At 33.8% G+C, this 25335-nt stretch overlaps 3 protein-coding genes across 3 annotated transcripts; 2 read left to right on the plus strand and 1 right to left on the minus strand.

Annotated features, from left to right (window-relative positions):
• Nucleotides 1-1453: 1453 nt before the first annotated feature.
• On the plus strand, nucleotides 1454-9112 carry TRIADDRAFT_52921 (uncharacterized protein; the record flags this gene model as incomplete). Its single annotated transcript, XM_002109128.1, has 18 exons — nucleotides 1454-1515; nucleotides 1977-2074; nucleotides 2174-2319; nucleotides 2428-2523; nucleotides 2830-2942; nucleotides 3061-3169; nucleotides 3319-3427; nucleotides 4180-4271; nucleotides 4714-4954; nucleotides 5318-5488; nucleotides 5652-5801; nucleotides 5971-6020; nucleotides 6562-6669; nucleotides 6861-6962; nucleotides 7398-7536; nucleotides 7640-7770; nucleotides 8237-8643; nucleotides 8830-9112. The coding sequence occupies 18 exons, from the start codon at nucleotides 1454-1456 to the stop codon at nucleotides 9110-9112; spliced, it is 2607 nt and encodes an 868-aa protein (XP_002109164.1).
• A 2318-nt stretch (nucleotides 9113-11430) lies between these two features.
• TRIADDRAFT_52922 (uncharacterized protein) lies at nucleotides 11431-17068 on the minus strand (the record flags this gene model as incomplete). The annotated part of the gene is made up of 19 exons (XM_002109705.1): nucleotides 11431-11567; nucleotides 11689-11761; nucleotides 11843-11909; nucleotides 12035-12141; nucleotides 12378-12455; nucleotides 12536-12600; nucleotides 12833-12959; nucleotides 13082-13156; nucleotides 13234-13307; nucleotides 13564-13655; nucleotides 13743-13827; nucleotides 13969-14050; nucleotides 14142-14189; nucleotides 14454-14550; nucleotides 14606-14666; nucleotides 14780-14843; nucleotides 15890-15931; nucleotides 16107-16191; nucleotides 16977-17068. 19 exons carry the CDS (start codon nucleotides 17066-17068, stop codon nucleotides 11431-11433), a joined length of 1551 nt encoding a protein of 516 aa, XP_002109741.1.
• Nucleotides 17069-19546: 2478 nt separating this feature from the next.
• On the plus strand, nucleotides 19547-24364 carry TRIADDRAFT_21144 (uncharacterized protein; the record flags this gene model as incomplete). The annotated part of the gene is made up of 11 exons (XM_002109129.1): nucleotides 19547-19645; nucleotides 21422-21541; nucleotides 21917-22028; nucleotides 22690-22738; nucleotides 22991-23032; nucleotides 23258-23301; nucleotides 23399-23513; nucleotides 23632-23680; nucleotides 23830-23910; nucleotides 24104-24160; nucleotides 24260-24364. The coding sequence occupies 11 exons, from the start codon at nucleotides 19547-19549 to the stop codon at nucleotides 24362-24364; spliced, it is 873 nt and encodes a 290-aa protein (XP_002109165.1).
• Nucleotides 24365-25335: the final 971 nt, after the last annotated feature.

The following is a 25335-nucleotide window of genomic DNA, read 5'->3' on the forward strand; positions in this document are numbered from 1 at the left end:
CGTGCTTTTAATTCTATTAGTTTAGAACATCCGATACTTTGTACCTCTTTTAATTTCAAAACTCTATTATGACATTGTTATTCCAAATCAAATTTTTGAACGATTTAACGGCTATAAAAATAATAGCGGCAGACTAGTGAGTATTAATTTTACTCAAATGTCAACTGAAATAAAAGACTAAAATTGGAGAGGTTGGGGTAAGTGTTCCGTTTTACACTTATACGAATTAGCACCACTGAGGTTGGGCATTTACTTTTAATGAACTTGTTTAAGTAATGACTTTTATTTCAACTGTAATGAACAATATTCAAATCAAATTTGAAAGTTCTAAGAGCCTCTAAGAATGAATTAATGATGTCATAACGGAAGAAAGTTAATTTACTTCATAAGTTAGGGCAATTTCTTCCTGTTATAGCGGAAAATCAACGCCAACGGTTGCCACTACCTTCCTTCCCTTCGTTATGATAATTATAATGCCACATCCTTTAAATATTTCATTTTTTGATTAAATTCTTGGAATCTCATTGACTTTTGCTTATATGACATCAATACATATTTATCGATACAACCAGCTAAGATCTATTTTTATCATATTATAAGATTAAAACAGACATATATACTCGTATTAACGCCATTCTACGCCTATAAATACAAGAACCTAGTTATCTTGATTGCCCCTATCCTCGTCGACTCATCCTTATTACTTTTGTCCCACATCATCAGGTTGGAGGTGGTAAAGGACTAATATTATTCATTTAATATTAGCAGAGACATTCATTTCTTCTGTAATATCAAAATATTTATTATGAGAGTTAGAACGAGGAAGATGATACACTAAAATCAATATATACTATTCTTCCATTATCAATAATGTGATTCCTTTATGGTTATACAAGGATTCCTGAATAGCCACTACAAGATACTAGAGTTGCTAGCGTCGAGAAAAATTTTTTTACAGTATTCGGTTCGCTATAGTTTAAATTGGTAACCGAAAAAAGATGATCTGCAATCATAATATAAAAATAATATCTCTCCACTACTACTGTACTTGTTTTTAATATAAACAAAAGATTTACCTTTTAATACCGTATACAGATAAAGCTAAATCTACTTTCATCCACGGTTAATTTTAGCATTAAATTTCCTAAAGTAATATCCGTAATATTGTAGAATTCGACACAACAACGATTATTAATCTAATTTCAGCTTCTTCCACATTGAAATCTACATTTCCTATAGGAATGCTAGCATCTTTCTATCATTTCATTTAACAGCAAAAGCAATGAATACTTTCGTCTGCAATTACTTTTAAAATCCATATTTTCATTAAAAATAACCTTAATATTGCAGTATTTTATCCAATAATAATTGATATTATATGTTACTTATATACTGTTATTAAATAACAATTCTGTTGATCATTTAAATACATTCTATCTATTGACTAGCTTTCATGTCGAATGGACCGAAAGGAATTTCCAAAAAGTTCAATATTGATTTCCAAGACAGTACTAGGTAAATTGGCTTTAGATGTGAATCCGTTCATTAGGAGAAATTAACCATAGGTAGATTTAGGGTTTACCATGATAACTATTCTTACTGTTGAATCTTGCTCCGCTATAAATTCTAAACAATATCCTCCTTGTTACAACCGGCAGTTTCCGTATGTATTCATTACGTTGCTATATGTTACGATCTCGTAATTTCTATTCTACTCTGTTATCTTCACTTTGAATAAGTAAAGCTAATAAAATCTAAGGTAAAAATAAACCAAATTAAAACAGCCTGAAGAGAATTTTCTTCTTCAGTCTCCTTGATATTGTAGTTATGGATTTGTAATTTGAGAATCATGAAATTTACCTCTACATCATTTCTATTCAAGATTATACTGTACCTACTCCTGATTCCTTTATAAAGTAGGCGAAAATAGCCATGATCAGTTATTAATTACCAAGCCTTTTTTCTGCACTTCATAGTCTTTCTCCATTGCATTATGGGGCTCTATGCGATAATCGTGACATTATTGAACTGCTCATCGATTCTGGAGCTTCGTTAGATATTACGGACTGTAATGGTAAATTCTTATAAACATACCGCTGATCATTTAGGGTAAGACTATATCAGATGGAAATGGATCTAAAATAATTCATTTTCTATATCTAATCACATATAGGCATGTCTCCACTCCATTTAGCTTGTTGGAAAGATGCATTAAATGCTTTAGATATTTTAATTGAAGCTGGTGCTAACGTTAATCTGCAGTCTCGCAGCGGCGATACACCTCTACATTTAGCAGTGCAAGATGGCCACTTCAAAGTGGTACTTTTTAATTCTGTTATAAAAATAGTACAGATAGATGACAACAGATAAGAGCATAATTTTAACTTTATTGAAATCGATCATTTAAATTTCTGTCCTTTAATTTAGGTCAAATTTCTGTTAACAAAATCAATAGCAGCAACGATGAAAAATCGAGCTGGAGAAACCGCTCTAGATCTCGCATGCCAATATGGCTACAAAAAGGTAAGCATGTTGCAATCTCTACGTGCTAGTACTTGCATAGTTTTAGGTGTATAGGCTTATTTTCGATCTCTTCAGATAGGATAGCAACTACCAACTGCAGAATAGTTCCGTATCAAAAAATTACTAGTATCAAAATTCGCGTGTACTGTCATTTCGGCATTGTTCACTAATGTTTCGTCCGAGATAATATCGTATCATTGTATGTAATGCACTTGAAATGGAAAAATTTTCTTCGATTCAGGCTGACCTCGCAGCAATTAGTCTATTTACAGAATAAATTCCATCTATTATTTTTTTTATGCACAGGTTGTTGAAGCCTTGCTGGAAGGAATATGGAAAGAGAAATTTGTTCATATTCATAAGGATGATCAAAGTCCGTTAATGACCGCGGCCCGTTGTGGACGTGCAGATATTGTAAAGTAAATGGCAGAATAGAGACTAAGGAATACCGATAATATTTAAAACAGTAGCAAAAAATAGAAACCGAACGATGAGATAGTAAACGTCATTTTTAACACCTGATTTTTCGTTAATTAGTGTATTAGTTGAGGCTGGATTTGATATCAATCGTAAAGCGGCTAATGGGACGGCATTACATGAAGCTACATTATTCAGTAAAATCGAAGTAGTAGAACTATTAATCGAGGTAAATCTTCTTCACTATGGAAATAGTTTAATTCACTAGAATTAATAGCATAAATTGTGACCGTCTCATAATTATCATTTTGCAGTTATTATAAAACTGTTAACAGGAAATGCAACTGGAAAATTTTCAAATTATTTCTTTTTTATCAGCATGAAATCGACGTCATGATTAAAAATGACTTTGGTGAAACCGCATTAGATATTGCTAATAAATTTAATTCCTCGGTCTTGGTCGATGAAATCCGCCTTCTTATTGAAGGTTAAGTATTAATTAGTAATAAAAGTAGTGATAGAAATGTAGTGGCGATGGTAGTTCGAGAAATTATCTAAAATCCTGCTCGAAATTACTATACGGATATAAGCATACTAGAACATGCGACAAATGATTGTTCCTTTATTGAAAGGAAGAAGTGACATCAAACCTATTTAATAGCTAGCAAACAGATAAATTCTGTCTTATAGTACGGTAGCTGTTAAATTTGGTTTAGCAAATCTCAAAAAATATTGAGACAATCATTAGGTGTTGAAATTAATTAATTACTGATAGAATTGATCATCACCTTAACTTGACAGTTTTCACCCAGATGATTTTGATCTTACTACGGCAGTTCAATTCGGTATAAGATGTCTGCTATATATATTGAACCTATCAGCGAAGAATTTTCGTAAAGTTTACAAATATTTCATAGCGCAATATCGTTGTAATTGAAGTGTTATAGACGTAGTCAATTGCTGTAATTAGATATTGCATAAGCACTGCATATGCTCAAGTACTTATTGCATTGATACTACAGCATATCTTATTGACTTGGTTGTTAATTTTCATGTCCTGATATTAGCTTTTAACAGATCAATCCTTTTGATACTTAGTGTTGAGTTTGAATATAACTTCTGACGTATAATTACTGCATCATCTACAGCCATGTATAGAACTTTTGCGTCTCGGCGTTGGCACTTATTGCTAAAATACATTGCAGTAAATTCACTACCTACATATGATTTTGTTCACAGGAGCTATGAAAGAAAAGGAAAAGCCGTCCAGTTTCAGACATAGTATAAGAAAGTCAGCTCATCTTGATCAGGATAACGAAAATTCAGATAAGGTAAACATTTAGTACCGTAAAATAGGGTCATAATCTATCGACTACATATTCCTGTTGATATAAATAATTTAATTGGTGTTTCTTTCCAAGAATCCTAACTAATTTATCATGTTTATATTTGAAGCTCTGCTGTCTGTAAATACTGTAATTTATTGATTAATAAATTTTTATAATTTATGATACACCTTCTTCAATTCGAAAAACATTACTTCCCATAATCTGATCAATTCTGCCATACCCATTGTACGGCAGGCTTATAGCAAAAGTTGTTCAAGTTTTGCAGAGCCTTTACATTATTGCAAAAAAAATCCTTGAAAGTGTTATACATTGAATTAATTTTCGGCTATAGGAAATCAATTAAGCTTCCATAACTCGATTAGATCTATAAAATTATTATTCATTCCAGAGGCTAAAATAATTCATTTCACAATATCAACCACAGACTAATAACGTTAAAAAAAGTAAGAAAAATAAAGCATCTTCATTTGATATTCCCGAAAGCTCGACAGTAGCACAAACTGAAATAGTCATTGAACATTATCCCGATCCGCGAAACCATCTACATGGAATAGGATCCAATGGCCGTGGCAGTGGCAACCATAAGCGTTCTAATAATATGATGGACGTAAGAGATCACTCCGAAAGTGGGCAAATTATTAGTAGTCATACTAGCGTGCCATTAGGTTCGAGAGAAAATATTGTAATTTATGCACCGTATAATTTAAAATTATCATAACTTAATAAAATTTCTATGGTGCACAATATAAAATTGTAAATTCGAGGTTATATCTTTTAAACTGCTACTATGTAGGTTTTATTTCAATCAATTCTAATATTAGAAAGGATTATTATTCACCGAAAGTATCCCTAGGCCTTCAGAATCATGCAATTAACCACGGTATAGTCGATCTATTGTAAATGATTGTCTATATATTCAAGAGCCAGTAAAATCATTCTCCCGGAAATGATAATAAGGAGAAAAATAGAGTTTTGTCAACAGTGTTATTTTAATATTTGCTTTTAACGGCAACATCTTGTCCAATTAGACAATAGTGGTCGATCTAAACCGGTTAGGATTGAAAAAGATGGGGCTATAGTATCAGCCTTTAATCAGATTACAACAGAAAATGCTGGATATATTAATCAGTTAAACATCATGCAAAATATTGCTTCTCACAGGCTTTTAGACATTTCTCCTACAGGGAAAGTACCTCTAGGTAAGGATAACTATGACTATTTGATTTTATCTTTTGGAATATTTATTGCTAAGAATCGTGTAGCAATTTCGATGACTAAAGTAAAATTATATCCTGGTAAGTGGAGAAATAATACTTTAACTGATATTAATCAGTGTTGGATGGCTTAATTTTATCATGTTAGGCATGATGCGTGCCAGAACTCTATCAATGTTAGGACCTAAACGAATAAGTCGTTTAGATTTTAGCAGTGATAGCATAGAAGAGAGAGAAAGAACTTACAGTATCGACTTTAGTCACGATGTTTATACTCTTAATCCTGCTATCGATGGAGGTAATTTGAAATTTTTCATTTCAGACTTTATTTCAGAAGAATATAGCAACTGATATCATCATTGCTTCTATAATAACAAGTTTTCCCTAAACGAAATAGTAATCGCTTCAATTGCTAACATTCTAATTTCTAGTTTTAAGCAGAACTCTTTCTTTCTATTAATTTATAGCAAAATCCACAGTTGAGAAAGGAAAGTCGGATAGTAAAGATTTTGAAAAGGTATGGTGTCATAAACGCATATTTTCGATAGATTGTCATAACGAATTCAGGAAGATTCAGTGCCTATAATTTCTTTCGATAAATTTACTCTAAACTTCAGCCAAGTTTTGCTCACGTAAATATATTAATCTTACAAGAGATGCTAATGTCTAATGTCATCGATTTATGCAGCAATTTGATATATCTCATTCTTGCTCCTATAAGAATACCAATATTGTGAGGGGAGCTACGTCGAATATTAGGCGATATAATTTGCTGTCATTACATATTAAGGCCAAATTCAAGGATGCTTTACGCTTTTGAAAATGTCATTTTCATGGGCATAGCAATTACTTTAACGATACGACGTGATGCTGATTCGTCATTTTGTCAATATTATTAATACCAATCCTATAGACAATCATTAAAACTTTTCTAACAATAATTCTCTTGAATGGAATCGCGTGCATGAGAAAACAATTGTGCCTTCTTAAATGTTACCGTCCATAATGTAAATATCTTGCATTCTTATATTAAAGCCTTCCGTTTTATATCATAACAGCCTAGTAGTCTAAAACTCTGGTTGCATACTATCGATCAAGAAGAATACTCTAATTTATTCATTCAAGCTGGAGTCGATATGAAGATTTTGCCATACCTATCTATGCAGGTAATAGACGAGTTTTAATCCTATGGAAGGCATTGATAGCGGATTGTACAAACATTGGAGTGTCTTGATTATTAATTAGTAATGTAAAGATTTATTGTCAGAACAACTTTCTACATTTTATGCCTGTAGTCTATTAATCCCGGAAAAGATATAGATAGTAACAATTGATTGCAATGCTTTATATTTTTTAGGAATATAATGCAATAGGCATCACGGATTCTTCAGATCAAAGAGTTATCCTTAACGAGGCTATTTCTCTTCCTCATTTTCCGATTTTGATTGCTCGTAGTCCGGTTAGTGGCAGACCACGTGAATCCTGTCATTCTTATTGCTAGTAGTTTAATTTGCGGTAATATAAAATACAAGACTTTAGCAATAATTTTATCTGTATTAAATAAATGCAGTAGTAGCAGAAATATATTATTTCTTATAGTTATTTGGGATTGATTAGTTAATTATTTGATGTTTCACTTGAGAAAGCAGTGACCTTGCTGCTAAAACTTTCCTAAACAATATGTAGATATATCAAGAACTATTTATCAATGACTTCCGTTTCTTACATACTAATACTTACAGTATTAACAAAGCCTAGACGAAATATGATACTGGCAAATGAACAAATCATGATATTATACATTATCATTACATTTTTTACAAGCTAAAACCGGTATCTTAATCAATTTATGATAGCAACAATCTTAAGATATCTTTGTTAAATTACCTTTCAGTATAACGTAAAGCATTGGTTGCAGCTTCTGCAATTATCAGAATATTTATCCAATTTTTCGGACAACGAATATGAGAGTATATCATCCGTAATCGATATAACACAAGAAGATTTAAATGAAATAGGAATCCATAAATTAGGTGATTAAATGAGATTCTAAAACGATTCTGCTTTTCTTTTACATACATTTTGCAATTATTATTAACTTCATTGTACATATTTTTCGCCTTTCATTCATATTAGGTCATGTTAAAAAAATTTTACTTAGTCTTGAATGTATAAGGGCAAAATTCAACAGAAATTCCTTTCATCGATTTTCAAGTGAAACTAATTTAGCAACATATAGTGTAACCTCGCGTAGCCCATCACCGGCGGTAAGTTAGGCATGGATAAATACAACGTATCAGAATCGATTAGAATCTGAAGTATTTGCAATATGAGTATTGAAGGAACTATTTTCGAGTTATTAATACTTGGCCAGATTTTGAACAAGCATAGTTGTGGCATTATTATATTTTAAATTACAACTTTTTTCGATTTAAGAATTCTTTCCTCCATTCGAATATACTGTGGTTAATTTCCTTTTTAGTCGAGCATGCATTAAAGTGTTTAGGAGCTGCGTTGTATAATATTTTTTAGACGAGAGTTTACTATTCATCATAAGAATATGAATAGCACTAAGGAGTATCTAATGCTAAAATATAACTTGTAATTATAAAATATGAATTCAATGTGGTACTTATACATCAATCTTTCTTGTATCAATTGTTTGTTAAAGTAGTTAACTTACATTAATGCTTACCTGGACTGCATTTTAATTTCATATATGTGTTATTGTAGGAAACATCAGTTCCAATAGACGATTCTGATATCAAGTGCATGACAAATTCCAATAATCATTTAGCTTTATCAGATGGAGGGAATATTTATTCATTCTGGAGACTAAGTAACTATGGCAGTAATAGCAGCTTGCGTAAAGAAAGTCCATCCAGTAATTATCCGGCAAATGATGAAAGAAATGGTATTGACTCGATGTCTTCGTCAAATGAAGAAAACGATATGAACTATTATTCATTTTTATCACCTAATCTTAAGAGTTATTGCCCCAAAAATGCCAAAGATGATGATACTGCAAACGCCAATATCTTTAATTATGATTATGATGCTGGTAATTATAAACAAGTAGAAGGAGTCGATAATCCTATACAAGATCTATGGGATTCTGTGACAGGGATGCAAGATTCATTGTAAGAATGCGGAAAATTAAATTTTATCAGTTAGTCTAAAGTTGATATATTTCGAATACACGTATGGGTGGTGCAAAAAGGATTATCTGCTTATTTAAAACCAAGATGCTATTTAGATCATATAATAAATAACTATTACTAAATGTTATTGTAATTTTTTTTCCTGTTTCAATACTTACCTTGTAGGCTATTTACCAAAATTGAACCTTCCCACTACTGTACAGAGATGGATGATATTTCTAATGGATTTGATAAAATGGCAGAATCACTTCAATCGCCGCCTTCGGATAGAGAAACGAATGATTCTCTATCTAGCACTTTCAATTATTGCGATGATGGCAGTATGCGTAGCCTAGCAGATAGATTGACATTTTTATCACGTCTTGATTTAATCTATTTAGATGCTTTAGCAAACATGTTTTTCTCTACAGCGAAAGAATTCGAAGTCATGTTAACTAAGCTTGATTAATATGCTTCTGTTTCAATACGAAAGTAAAGTCGCATTTTGCTACAGGTTTGGTTGAATATTGTTGAAGTGTAGAACTCTCGTTTATATAAAACTTTTGCATCATTTGGCATTTATATTATCAAAATATTATTATTAATGCGTGCTGATGATCTGTTAATGTACAGCCTAATCATTTTCCAAAGTTGACTTACCCGGTAATATTTACTATTATATCGGCGCATCTTCGTTGGTATCTAGCGTAATGTTATCCACATACTCAGTATGCCATACCGTAGTTATCATCTACTGTGCGCTGTTGTATTATTTAAGTTCAAGCTAAAGTCGTGACAATTATGATAATGATGATCATCTCAGAAGTGAAATCAATTTTTATTTCTCAAACAGTTCTATCAATTTATAAATTTATTTCGACTAGCTATTACAGTAATGCATATGATTTTATAAAATCGTCATTGTCTTCCCCCTGTAAAATCTTGAGTACATTCCAATAAATTGTATTAACGAGAGCAAGTTGCCAGTAGGCTTTTTCCGCTTTTGTCGATTTAATGGGTATATTTTATACACTATTCTGCATAACTTTGAATAATCAATCTGACAGTGCCTTAGCACGTACAATAAATTAACTTTTGATGTTTAAACTTGACATCTATACTCGTCCAGTGGGATCTGCCATGTTCAAGCTGTTGGAGTTACCTGCTGATCATTCTCTAATTCGTGACAGCATTTAATCCTGTCATCTTGGTAATTTACGTGTACTTACATCAGACCAGCCTAGTAAAATTGTCAAGATTGAATAATTGAACTGATTGGCTTTTACACGGAAAGAAGCTACGTTGATGTTGTCACCTACACCTTTTGCTGCTTTATATCAATATACATACAATACAGATAAATTGACTAGAAGAGAATTCGCTATCAGGCTGTAAAAGTATGAACATAATTGATCAACTTGGTTCATTGAGGTATAATTAAACTATCAAGGCACGAGTGTACCCATAAGTAAAACGTATTGCGCAAAGTTTAACGTTTATTATGTTTTTGGATTAGCGTACAGTAGTACTGCACTAAACTGGTGAGATTCAAAAGTTCAATACTTCCATAAAAAGCAATATCTGATTGTTTTCTACTGTACTATTAGTATCTCACATAAGTGATGGTCAAAACTCGAATTAGGTCAATCCTAAGATTGATCCAATAAATGTAGGATTGGCTAAAGGGTTAGTCATGTCAGACCTAGCCTAGGATTGACTAAATGGTTAGTCAAACCTTGGATTGATCAAAGTCCTAGTCAAACCTAGGATTGACCAAAGGGCTAGCCAATCCTAAATTTGACCAATCAATCCTAGGATTGATGAAAGGACTAGCCAATCATAGGTTTGTCTATCCTAAGATTGACTAAAGCGCTTGCCAATCCTAGGTTTGACCAATCAATCTTATGATCGACTAAATGGTTAGCCAATCCTAGCCGCTTGACCAATTAATCCTAAGCATATCCATTCATAGTGGAAAAGCAACCGCTACTGTAATATACTCGTACTATAGTAATTGTACGTCCACGTTGTGCAAATACACTTTTAGCCTCTCTCCAAAGCCTGATCGTCCGTATCTAGAGCTCTGTAGTTACTGCTAGTGCTCATAACCACTCGCAGTCGAAAGGAATAAGAGCTGGCTATATCTAGCACTATGATCGAGAAAAAAGTTACTGTATTTGTGTGTAGGAATACCGTAAACTACAAAGTAACTTCAATTTGTAGTAAAAGTCCTAAGCTCCAGGTGCATAATAAAGATCAAGAAGAATATGCTAATTTGTCTAGTCAAGCTAGAGTCGATCTGAAGATTTTACAATACCTATCCATACAGGTAATATACGGAATTTTAATCCCATAGATGCTTTAGCTGACATATTTTAGTCTACACCAAAAGAATTCGAAATATTGTAATGTTTACTACGCTGGATTAATTTGCTTTTATTTCAATATGAAAGTATCGTCGAATTTGTTACGCTTTAGCTGAATATTGTTGAACCGTAGAGCATAAAGGTAAAACCTCTAGCACTATCCATCAATGTATAGCATAATCATTTTCCGAACTGGATGTTATACATACTATCATGTCTGCGTATATTACGGCATATTCGTCAGTACATTGCGTAATGCCATACACAAACTCAGGAAGCCATAGCTATCAACTGTACGCTGCTGTGCGATTTTAGTCAAAGTTAAAGTCGTTGTAAGCGTAATGGTGATCTCGGTAGTACTGAAATCAATTTTATTACTTAAAACGGTTCCATCAATTTATAAATTTGTTTCGACAGGCTGTTACAGTAATGCATATGATTTTATAAAATCGTAATTATCCTCCCCTTGCAATGTCTTCAGTGCTTTCCAGTAAATTGTATTAGCAAGAGCAGGCTGTCCCCAGGCTTTCTCGGCTTTTATATATTTTATCCAATATTCTGCATCGTAAAATAAATAATCAATTTGACAATGTCTTATTACCTACAGTGAATTAACTAATGCTATTTTACAAAAATACTCGTATAACTGTATCTGGCATGTTAAAGTTGTTGGAATTACCTGCCGATGATTCGCCAATTTGTGATAGAATTAAATCATATAATTTTCGTAATTTGCTTATATCAGGGGGAGCCTAGTTAAATTGTACAGATTGGATAATTTAGTTAATTGACTTTTATACGGAAAGAAGCAACATTTATGTTGTTAACCGTACCTGTTGCTGTTCTATATCAACACACATGCAAAGGAATTCAATAGATACGAGAGAATTCGCTATCAGACTGTACAAGCACAAAAATAATGATTAACTCGGTCAATTGAGGCATAATTAAATTATCAAATCATGATTGAAAATTATAATTAAGTATCGCGAATTGAATTAGTTTTAGTTATTGGTCAACTTTACTTGGTGTAGACTTTTCGAACTTTTCTGATACTCTTATTTAAGGCCGTCCATTCTAAATATCTTTCTTGCATCGGCTTAGCGATTTCAGGAGATAGATTTATTGTTTTCTGTAGAAATAATACATAGGCTATCTTAATAATTACAACCAATGATGTTTTATACCATTTTTAAAGTCAATCACTTCAAGGTAGTAATTTGGTTTAAGTACTACAGGAAAGAACTGAGTGTCGATGTTACTAATACAATATGAAACTCAAGCAATGTCCAATGCTTAGAATTACGGGACAGTGCCATATCAGATTACAAGAGTGTTTTCATAACGTACAAGGGCTTGTAGTATTACCTCTAAAAAAGTATTTACAAGCTTGGGCTTGCTTGTTAAATACCATTCTAGTCGCAATTGCCAAATTGGAATCGAAGTCTAGTAGATTAAAGATGAAAACATAAAATACGCGTATATTGGCTACATAACGCCTTTCCTTTAAATTTTGCTTAGCATACCTTAACTGGTAGACACTTTAAGGCTTTATCAAATCCATTTTCAATATCGTGTTCTTCATACACTTCTACAGTACATTAAAATAGTTATCATCCACTTACTTATTCTTGTAGTGAAAATAATATTTAAACTTAGATACTTTACATTATAATCAACTAGTATTCGATTTGTGATATAAGATACCATTGAACATTTCAATAAATGTGTAATAATCAATAAGAGCAATAACGTTGCTTGATGCGAATGTTAAACATACGATACATTGATTTCAACCCGTTTAAATAAATTGACTAAAATACCTTGATAACTTAAAAGTAATGTCAGATAAAATTTCCAAGATTGCAATTCCGAATTAAAATCACGTATATATTTTTCAAGTACGGCCGGAATATCTTGATCTTTTCTTATTTTCTGCAAGATCTTGATCTAGAATTCCATAATAACAAAAATTAAAAAATTGCGTTGATACTAGTTGAAAGAGTCCTTGCTGCTTTACTGCGGTAATAGAAATGGTTGATGTGTATCAAAATTTATTGCTATAATCTGACCCATAAGAAATATTTATTTTCAGATAACTTTTTTCCAGCAGCAGCTTTTTCAAATATTTCTAGTAAAATTTCCAACTAGCAGATGCAAATATACAGTATTAGTTAGAATGATGTCTTAAACTTGAATGACAGAGCTGGTAAAGATGCACCACCTTTGATAGACACGTTGGAGAAGTAAGTACGACTTTCTCGTAGTACCATGACAAATAGTAGTCCCACATTTGCACTAAATCAAGTAGCAAGAATTTGTAAATTATTCGATACAAGAATAAGTTAAAATACTGTATGTATCTATGATATCACTATACCAGTATTAAGTTGTTTTAATCCTTCCTCGTATCGTAACTGTACACGTTCAATCAGATCTTCTATTTCGTTACCTTACAATAATGAATAACTTTCACCGTTAGTTAAGACTTCGTTATAAAATTTATAATACTGACGCAACATTGCTAAGGCACCGTTGTAGCTAGATGCCTTACCTGGTAGCGCATTTATATCAGGATGATCATCATATTCTTTTTCGGCAAAGAAATGCCAACTAGCTTCTTGATCGGGAAAGTCATCTAACAAACTATTATGCGAGACAAGCTGATCAAAATGTACTTTCATTGTAATTACCTAGGTTGTTATGAATTAGAATTATTCCAATACTACTTACCTATTATAAATTGCGTCTCGATACTGCTTTGTTGATTCAAATAATTTGTAAATTCCAATAAATGACATTCTAAATTCAATATCATCTAAGCAAGTTATGTAATAATAGGCAAAGAAGAGATTTGTTTAACATCGACTTATTGCAAGGCATCTATGAGAATAATTCCATTCCAGAGCTACAATTAAATGATTATATCTATTTACGATTTATTCGGCCTTTCAATTACCTGGTATCGCCTTGACAGCATTTTGATAGACTACGTCAGCAATTTTGTTAGCAAAAAATTCATCCGACATTTCACCGGAATCCTATTAAAATCGTACCATAGATATTCTTCAGGAATACAGCGCTTTATTATTAAAATATACAAGTTTCCAATGCGTCTATTGCATTACTAACGTCTTGATTCGGTTCGCTGATATTGAGTACTTGTCGCCTTTTACGCATCTAGAATATATAGTTTTTAAATGAAAGAAGAAATTACTTTACTATAAAAATGGTAGTCATCCTAGCAAAGCGATGAGACTTTGAACGCAACATGTTATATCACAGTAATTTATCTAGCAGTATAGTTAATCACCTTGTCAACATAAAGCAATTCCAATCGAAAATACTAAAAAACAAGTTAGTAAAAAAGATAATTTTAATCCGCATTCAAGTAAGTTATATAAACTAGAATTGAAATATAATTAAACATTGTAAACAACATACTTCCGGCCATAGTGATTTTGACGTAGAGTTTCTTCTAATTGCAAGTTGCATGATTCGTCTAGAGGTATCCGTTTTTAAGCGTGAAGAAAGTAAGATTCTAAAAATTTTCGCATTCATAGTATCTACAAGATTACTTTAACTTCAGTTGTTACCTAGCATTATCAATATCTTTGTTATCTTCAAATTCCCACTTGGCAGCCATAATCCAAAATTCTATGGATATAAACGATAATTTTCATAAATCGCATACCGATAAGCATTGAACCTATTCATTCAGATGTTCAATTTGTATATATATATTACGATTAAATATGTAATATTCTTACCTGATCTGTAAGGGTGAGCTTGTAACATTCTAGAGAAGGCTTTGCTTACAACTTTGGTACTACCCTATAAATTTTAATATTATCCGCATGAAAGTACATTAATATCGATAGTTGTCAACAAGCCCAATTTCACATTCAAGATAATAAGTTATTATCTCTAGCATAAGTACTATTTACAGGATATTAAATTTTACCATATTTTTGGAAAATGCAATATATTCCAGCCAAAGTTTTGAATCACTCTACGATATTATAATAACAGTTTGTTACTTAAGATTTCTCGGTTTGTTAATAACGTCATACTCTTATATTGGCAAAAATGATATTTTATCTCTTTCCTATAGGAAACACTAAGTATAAATTATTATATGTGTCTCATTGCTGCTTTGCAGCTAAATCAATTTACAGCGTCTACGTTCTTACCCTAAATTTTCTTAATGCTTTCTATAGTGGTTTATAATTTGCAGGGGGTGTTAAAAAAAAAGGGAAGATACAACCATTAACTTTAGTAAATCGTTGACATTATTGAATTGAATAATTCATAAGCGTACTTGATAAAGTCGATGAATTCGGTTAATAATTGCAAAGTCGACAGTTTTTTTCTTATTGTAGATACCAAGTTTCTTTATATACAACACGCATACATACAAATCAGGTGATAAATGTGTCAACGTTAGTGAGATACGTCGCGCAAGCTAGGAAGGGTGGATTTTTATACTATTGCTCATGCGAATTGATATTTGTAATGTAAAAGTACTTACTGATACAGTATAGGTTATGGTGTATAAGATAATTAGTAATCAGTAAGACAAGTGAGATTACTGTATTGTAGAATCAACTAAAGAATAACAAGAGATTATCGTTTGCAACAAGAACTACCCATCCATTACGGTCATATGCATTGTAGAAGTACTATATTTATGGATTGCAATTTCCGCATTAGTACAATTTTATTGCATGCTTTGTGTGGGTACAATATTCATTGCTGATACCTCTATTTCCATCGTTCTATTATTGGCGTTTCTGCTACTGATAGGGATAATGTAAGGTAGGCATGCTACTTATTCATGTAATAGCTATTAATATTATTGGAGATGCATAAGAGCTCACCCGCTTCCTGTTATTTCTTTCCGCTTCTAAATTCATTTCATGCTGAAATTAAAAAAATAATTTAAGTCAATTCCAGTATTTTAAAGCTACCATTATGATATCAACATGCTCTACTAAACTAGCACATGTTATGATATGCAGTCTTGCGTCCGAGCCTCTCAATATGCAATTTTGTACAGTTTGGTTGTACTTTGCAATCCATTCATGCATACCATACCTTGATATATCGTATAAAATCGATCTTTCTAACTACGCGACGTTGCAATTGATATTCGTAATGAGTACGTTTCTTAACCAAGGCTCTAACAATTGATAAATACATACTTTATAAGTTAAAAAGTAGCCAAATACAGCATTCGCGCAACGTTGAATCGGTCATTAAGGACACAAAGCGATACTGGTAGGCTGGCTGGATAAATACTAGTACAATAGTGATATATGATTGCAATGAGAATAATGGAGCTGAATCATGCCATTTTTTAATGCTCAAAGGTGGGTCTACAATGAGCAAATCTAGTGAGATAATTGTATCAAGATAATTAATTCTATGATTGAAGTTTGGACTGCACCCATTTGCATGCTTGTTGTAAGGTGTAAGGGATCAAGTTGTAGAAAGTATGCTAGTACTGTATTCATAAGCTAGTGCTAATTTATAGAGGTGTCAGAGGTTGAGTTCTGCTCAAAGATGTAAGATCGATGAAGCAACTGGATATGTTGATTCAGTAAGCCAATAGTAATATATAATTCTTTTCAATAAAACTGGTATACAGTAATGTATCAGCAGAACTGTATCCTTTACCTGACTGAAGGTATTTTTGAACTCTATGGAAGTACAAGATGTTGTATAGTATCTCGTGGCATCATGTACTATTCCTCGTGTACGAGTATAACATTCATCAACCATTTTCCATTGACACAGTACAGAAATGTGCATGTTTTGTATGCATATCCTATCTAGTCAATCTAATCGACAGTATATTCTGTCGTTTCTAATATTATGAGGCATTATAACTTTATTCTACTCCATTAATAAACCGATAGCACACTTAGGTAGTAAGACGATGATAGCACAAAAATGAATCAACACCTGATTTCATCTCGAGTAAACAAGTTATTTTCTTGCATGTCTTCCAATTCTGGTAGCATTTGCTCCAGTGCTCGTTGGACGAATTCCGCCATAGTTTATTTCTTTCTTTCTATGCAAGCTAAAGGAGTTGGTAGAAATAGTCCAAGTAGGGTTTGCTGAAGGTTCTTTTTGTCTTGCAGCAGCTCCACCATTAATAGTATAGAATTATGATTACTCGAATAATACAGTACCTCTTGTTTCATACAGTTTACTTACACGTTCTCAGAGAATTACCACAGTACGATGCTGCTGTACAGTATGACTGCGCACACTATTTCGTTACAGACAGACGGTACAGACCTTCAGTGTACTAGAAAGTTGTTAATTTGAGTCAAAAGCAGTAGAAAATGAAGGTGTCGTGAAGGGAGTCCAGTCCAGTCCAGTCCGGTCCAGCCCAGTAGATTTACTGTAATTGACTAGGTTGGGCGTTTTCCGATTCCAAAGTTGTCATAGTAACCGCCGTGCGGTACAGTGCGAAAGGCTTGTGAGGCACTTTGCACTGTACCTCTAGCTAAAATGGCCGTTAATCATACTCTATATTCTTATTCATGAACTACTTACGTATCGTGCGTGATCAATGAAATCGAATCATTTTATATCTGATACACGGTACGGTATAAAGTTACTGAACCTCTGTTAAATGAGCACATTATCGTAAACCGTCAGTAAAGCGACGGGAGCTTGCACTAATATATACTGTATATATATATATTATACAGTATGAATGAGTGGGTAAGAGTGTTCCACATAGCTAAAAATGGAGAGTTACTGTAAGATTAGAGAAATGCGGTATGTATATCAGTATACAGTATGTCATACACTCTACTACTACACAGTACACGGTATAAAGTTACTGAACCTCTGACAGGTCTACGACAAATGGTAATACTATCTGTTAAATGAGCACATTATCGTAAATCGTCAGCAAAGCGACGGGAGTTTGCACTAGTACAGTACAGTATACAATATACTGTACAGTACAGTACTTCACTCTGCGTACAGTGTACAGTATACAGTATGTCAATACAGTACTCGTCCGGTAGCACTAGCAGTGATGGATTGTAAACAGATAGCGACTGCGTCAAGGGCCAATCATTGATGCGTGCGTATTGGAATCTCCTATGCTGGCTATGCATGTCGAATTTACTAGAATATTTGTTTTAGGGATTGTCGATTTTGGCTATCCGCATAAGTCTTGATGAAAAGTTGATATGTTGGTGTCCTTCTTTTCACTACATTTGTTGGAGAACATATTGCAGATATACGATAGTTATGTAAATCTACTTATGGGCAGTAACTTTCGTAGACGCGTCTTGTATTTACTGTAGAACAAGTGTGGGTTCGACTAAAGAATATTGATTAAGATTGATCTTGGTCAATTTCTTTTCAAGCTAAAGAGTTAGTGGATCTAGACCTGACTGTGGATCCCATTGACAATCCACATTGTAGAAGAGTATAGAAACTATAGAAAAGAGGTAGAAAAGGGAAATTGTATAGAAAGGCATTTGTGTCGTCTATCCGAGATGATCCGAGTTGGTCTAAATAGTCCAAGTTGGGTTTGCTGAGCGTTCTTTTGCCTCTGCAATGCTGCAGCAGTGACACCATTCATTACAATTGAAATGGTAGTCTGCTTGCAGTTGATTTCTACTTCACTCCCTCTTACTGCACGCTCTGCAGAGCCTTCCTTCAGCAGGCTGAGGTAGACTGATTTCGAGTTCAATCCAGAGTGTTTTTTTCTCTTCACTCTATGGGTAACAGTACTGTTAACTATAGAAAAGAGGTAGAAAAGGGAAATTGTATAGAAAGGCATTTGTGCCGTCTATCCGAGATGATTGGAGTTGGTCTAAATAGTCCAAGCAAGGTACGTTGACACGATGAACTTTTGCACGCTTACTGCACGCTGTGCAGAGCCTTCCTTCAGCAGGCTTGAGGTAGAGTGATTGGAGTTCAATCCAGAGTGTTTTTTCTCTTCACTCTACTGTACAGTACTACAGTATACTGTCTCTCATGGCTGTCATTGCAACACGCTTCAATGTCCATCCGTACCGTACCGTACCATACATGCGCATTGCATTGTGTCATGATGGATTGCGCAATGTGCACTCTTGTTCTTGACTCCCTTCCGAAAAGAAGGACAGACTGACGGCGGACGCTGCAGGACTTACTGTACTGTACTGTCTCTCATGGCTGTCATTGCAACACGCTTCAATGTCCATCCGTACCGTACCGTACCATACATGCGCATTGCATTGTGTCATGGTGGATTGCGCAATGTGCACTCTTGTTCTTGACTCCCTTCCGAAAAGAAGGACAGACTGACAGCGGACGCTGCAGGACAGACTGGACTGTGGACGTGATTGATCGACGTCACAGCCACCGGTCAGCCCACTTGTCGTGGATCGGAAACGGTACCAGGACCAAGAGACGTCAAACAAGTGGACGGTCGACGTTCAACTCGTTCTCCAATCAATCAACAGGTGTTGCAATAGCGTTGCTGGAAGAAGAGGATGACAAAAACTAATTTAGCCGCCATGCCTAATCAAGGACCAAGGAAAGTAGCCGCTTGGTATGATGGTGGTCTAGCTGGTGCTGCTGCTGCATGTTTTACCCATCCACTTGATCTCGTCAAGGTATAGCGATCGTTCACGCTAGCTATCTCCTCTACCCATCGACAGTATTCTTCCACATCCACCAACTACTCATCTCGTTGATGAAACAACTTGAAAGTAACCAAGCACAAGCGATCGCTACATGCACAATTCTGCTTGTATTGATTGTTGTTTTTCGCGACCCATTTTTCCACATCCACTAACTACTCATCTCGTTGATGAAACAACTTGAAAGTAACCAAGCACAAGCGATCGTTACATGCACAATTCTGCTTCTATTGATTGTTGTTTTTCGCTACTCATTCTTATACATCCACTAACTACTCCACTCGTGGATGAAACAACTTGAAAGTAACCAACAATAACCGGTTGATCGCTACTTGCACAATTCTGCTTCTATTGATTATTGTTTTTCTCGAGCTATTCTTGCATATCCACTGACTACTCAACTTGTTGATGAAACAACTTGAAGTTTAAAGTAACCAACAACAGCCGATCGCTACATGCACAATTCTACTTCTATTGATTGTTGTTTTTCGCTACTCATTCTTGCACATCCGCTGACTACTCCACTCGTGGATGAAACATCTTGAAAGTAACCAACAATAACCGGTTGATCGCTACATGCACAATTCTGCTTCCATTTTTGTTGTTTTCTACATGCAGAATTGTTCAACTATTGATTTTTGTTTTTACATCATTCCAACTTGCTTGAATTTCATATTGCTTCCATGACTAATCCTATTCTAGAATGATAGATAGATCGATACTGTATATATACATATAGTATAATCATCCATGGTCAGAGAAGGAGTCGATAACATCCATTTCTTCTGACTAGTTTTGAGGGGAGGTTAAAACTAGTATTGCATCACTTTGTTTGATTTGCTGGTCATATTGTAACCTAATTTTATTTTTATTTACTCTTCTTCACACTGCATAATCGTGATCGTATTCAAACACTCGCTAGTACTGCCAATCCAGTGGATTGCTTTTCCCCTTGGTGTACAGTAGGACGATAGAGTGAGTGGACGATACACGAAAGCAACTCATGGACGCCTGAACGAGTCATCATAGGACGGAAGCACGCCACCGCCCTCCAACTTTTTCTCTTCAAACCATTCATTTCATCGCCATTAATACAAATGTCGTTGCCCCCTACGGCATTATTAAATCCATTATAGTGCCGGCACGTTGAGGTGTTGCCATTAAATGCATCATTGACTTGGTTACATCTTTCCATCAAGATTTGAAACTGATTTGAAATCAGGATGGCCATGGATGATTTACAAACAGTCATTTCAATTGAATTGGATTGATATCGTGAGGGTAGTCTAAAGCACTTAATCCGTAATATTATTCTGTGATAATCCTTCCTTTCACGCGGATATTCATACGATCGATGAAAGTGGATTATTACGTCAACTTATTCCATTTCAATTATTCTAACCTTGAGAAGGGGGCATCTCTATTCCATCCTATTATCGATCATCATCGATACAAGCTCTTGGTGCATGGATCGTTTATTGATACCAGCAACAAATCATCACCACTCTTGCCAATATTGTTATCAATCATAAAAAAAATCAAAATTACATTACAATATCGCTTATTACCATAGTAGCGATAAATTGACAGGATAACCAACCCATATATTTTCATCACATGTACTGTATATTACCCTATCTACAAATGGATTAAAGATACGAGTACTAGTAGATTCTAGATAAACATTGCAATATTGATTTTATCTAGTAATAAGAATAGAATGAAGAATTGACTTTTGTGGTACCATAGGTCCATCTGCAAACACAACAGCAGGCATCGATGGGCGCATCTCGGATGGCCATTAATGTTGTCAAAACGGATGGTATTACAGCACTTTATACCGGTTTATCAGCCTCAGTCATGCGGCAGGTAAGAGGATACTTGCAGATTCGTATGCCATCAATTGACTTTGTATGATATAACGTACGTTTTAAAGTGTATTTACTGCTCATAGAGTAGTTGCACCTTTGCCAACCAGTAGCAACGATAATTAATTATATGCGACTAGATTACCTCTATGTATTAATTATCTTGTATTCAATTATCTCAAATAAAGGAGATAAATGAGTATCATATCAATACTGTGGTACCTTTCCATAATTATTTTTTTTGTATTTCTATGGTCACAGCGGTGACCATAACTTACCTGTTACTGCTACTTATAAAAAGTTCTACAGTAACTGCCAGAAATAGAAAATGGCTCGTCAATGTATAGTACTTATTTATTTTGATATCCTATTCTAGCTGACGTACTCCACCGCCAGATTTGCTATTTATGATTATTTAAAAACGAAATTCCAGCATGGAAATGATCCTCTTCCATTCATTCAAAAGATAGGCATCGCCGCTGTAGGAGGTATGCAAATGCTATGACTTACGCACAACTAATGATGTCTTACAAGTGTACATTAAATAAATAAAGAATTCGCGATACTGGAGTTTACAAATTTTCTACGACTAAGTAATTTTCCTCACATCTCAAATACCTAATTGGCCTTACAGCGATAACGCATCTACTATACAGATTTACTGTAATTAGGGCTTACTGGATTTATGATTTTGTTCATGCTACGATATTGATATTATTATTATTACTCGTTAATAGTCGTTATACCTATTATACGTGCATTTTACCATGCTAGTGACGTAATACGTACACCTGATGGAGATTGCATTTTAAACTGGAAATTATACCGTAGTTCTAAATCAATCTGAACGCAACATATCTCTCTGCAACCTCATCAGCGTTTCACTTCACATCGAAAAACTGTAGAAACTTTGCGTTGTACCGACGTAATCATATCATGATTCAGTAGTTTTTTTTGGCGGATAATTGATCGTCAATGAGCTGTGATGTTGAATAAGCGGTTATAGTATTAAAAACGCTTGTACGTCAAAGTCTACGATTTCTACAGCGATCATATGGAAAAGTAATTCTTTATAATCGAATCAAAATAGTAAAATACGCTTATCCACACTTTGCTTCAATAAGCAATTTTTTTTACATACTTATATAGGTGCTGTGGGAGGTATTGTTGGCAATCCTGCTGACATGGTGAACGTCAGGTGGGAATTCTTATGTATACATAGCGATATATCATTGAATTTCTGTAGATATAGGATTGCATTCAACATAGACTGCCCTTTTTGTGATATTTAATCAAGTCTGTACTATTTCAACCGTTAGTACACTTTGCTTGCTTAACTGTAAAGATTACGATGACGGTCTTTGATAGCATAGCATAACATAGCGGATTAAGACATAGGTTAAACCCTTTTATATCACTCTTTATTAAAGACAATTTTTGGTATTCATAGGATGCAAAATGATGTCAAAATACCAAAAGAAAATCGCAGAAAGTAATTTCATAAGCCTACATCGGAATTTTATCTGTCGCGAAATTTACATTAGATTTTAAATCCATATCAACATGTTTTCCACGCTAAAGATATTCAAAATTATTGCCATAGAACAACAACATATTTCAGTAGACTGTGATATTGTTGATCTTAAATCAATATCGATCAAGTTATGTGATACTAACGTAAGCTAAAATTTTCGATAAATTATTTTTCTTTTGAAAGTTATCGCCACGTATTTGATGGCTTGCGAAGAGTAGCAGCGGAAGGTAATTGAATATATTCTTCAACGAAAATGGTAGTTATGGTATTAGTTTATATTGCATGACAATAGTTCAAAAATGATCTCGCTCATCCATTTCATAGAGGGAGTACCAAAGTGGTTTACTGGCGTAACAATGACTGCCAGTCGTGCTATTTTGATGACTATTGCTCAGGTTGCTGTCTACGATCAAGCTAAGCAAATGCTGCTGACTACTGGGTATGCTTAGAGATAATATACCGACTTTGTAATTTATCCTTGTTATTGCTGTATTATTATTCGTTTTTTCCCATAGCAGTAATCGCATGACTGACTATCTTCTATGAACAATTTGTAGGTACTTTGTAGATAATCCAATTACTCATTTTACAGCAAGTACTATTGCAGTAAGTAATATCATGCTTAAACAAAGACAGTAATCTTATAGTAAAGTTCATGCATGCTTTATTTAATATTCGCTCGGAAATGACAAAATAAATTTTGTTGTCATAGAAGTTTATGGAATACATGATAGATTAATTATTTTAATATATAGGGCACCGTTGCAACGACAATTACTCAACCTACCGATGTTATGAAGACTAGATTGATGAATGCTAAGCCTGGAGAATTTAGAGTACGATAGTTGTTCTTTCATTGCTATAATTTATCTGTGAAGGCCTTTTCCCTTCTTGTTTATAGTATTAGATATGGATTTAGTAGGCTACCAAATGAAAATATGTACGGTGATATTGATACTCTTAGAAGTATCACAGTTACTTTCTATCGATCTTTTTGATTAATGGCATACGTATTTTTTCTCTCTGCAGTCGATATTTCATTGCATCCTATTCACAGCAAAGTCGGGTCCTTTATCGTTTTTCAAGGTTAGCATAAAATTTACTAAAGAAAGAGTCGTCTAGAAGTTAAAGTATAAACAGCACCGAAGATATAACGTCTTGATGAAATTTTTCCACTACTTTTAGGGATATGTTCCAGCTTGGGTAAGGTTGGCTCCACATACCATCTTGACATTCTTATTTTACGAGCAAATACGTCGTATAAATGGTTATATCTACACTGAAAAATAGTAACGTGACATCCTTGAACTATGTTACGCACATCATAGGCTGGCTTACAAGTATTTATTTCAGCTTTATATGACGAAATTCTATGTCTATTTATTTAGGCACGCTTTAATTGTTTTAATTAGAACCTAGTAAGGTATTACTCTTTAATTGAGAAGGAACTGCAAATCATGCTATTATTTATTTCCCTAGTAATATCATATCCATCTAAATCACGCTATATGAGCAATATTGTAATTAATTCATTTTTATTACATATTGGAAAATGACCATTGCCATGTGAACTTTAGTGCATGGCTAAAGTACTCTGAATTTGCTCTTGTTTAATAGCGAAATTAGTTTTGATAAAATTATTAGTGGAACAACTTAATCATAGTTTGCATCAAGCCAACCTACAGCGAGTTTTGATCTTATTTCATTGATGATGATGATGAAATGGTTGTATTAATTTTAGTAACTCCAACGACCATTGTGGAATAATATTTTTGATTACAAACGCTTTAAAATGATTATAATGTGACTTGTGAAAGAGTACAAGATTAGGTAGGAATCTGTACATTAGTCAACTTAGCAAATTGTTGTTCTTGTAAAAAGTTACTTATGGAAATACATTCTAATGCATGATGCAGGGTCAGACATTTTTACGTACACATTTTGTGAATAAAGATGTTTCCATGTTCCGTATAAGCTTATTCTCTGATAAGTTAGATAGAAACGGTTATTATTATAACTAATTGTAGCAGCTGTTCAAAGTCCGGAACGGCGAATGTACGACAGTATGAACTAGTGTAATTGCTATGTATTTGAATAAATAAAAAGTTTTTCTTTTAAGTCATGATTAAATCACTTTTGTAATGTATTTGAATATATTAACTGTTTAAGTCAATGAATTGTCTAGGAGTTCCTGTATGATATGAGAACTGGTTTTGGCGGTTTATGATGTACAACACCCGAACTTTAGAGTAAGCAAACAT

Source organism: Trichoplax adhaerens, genomic scaffold (assembly GCF_000150275.1).
Source record: "Trichoplax adhaerens TRIADscaffold_2 genomic scaffold, whole genome shotgun sequence".
Taxonomy (NCBI): Eukaryota; Metazoa; Placozoa; class Uniplacotomia; order Trichoplacea; family Trichoplacidae; genus Trichoplax; species Trichoplax adhaerens.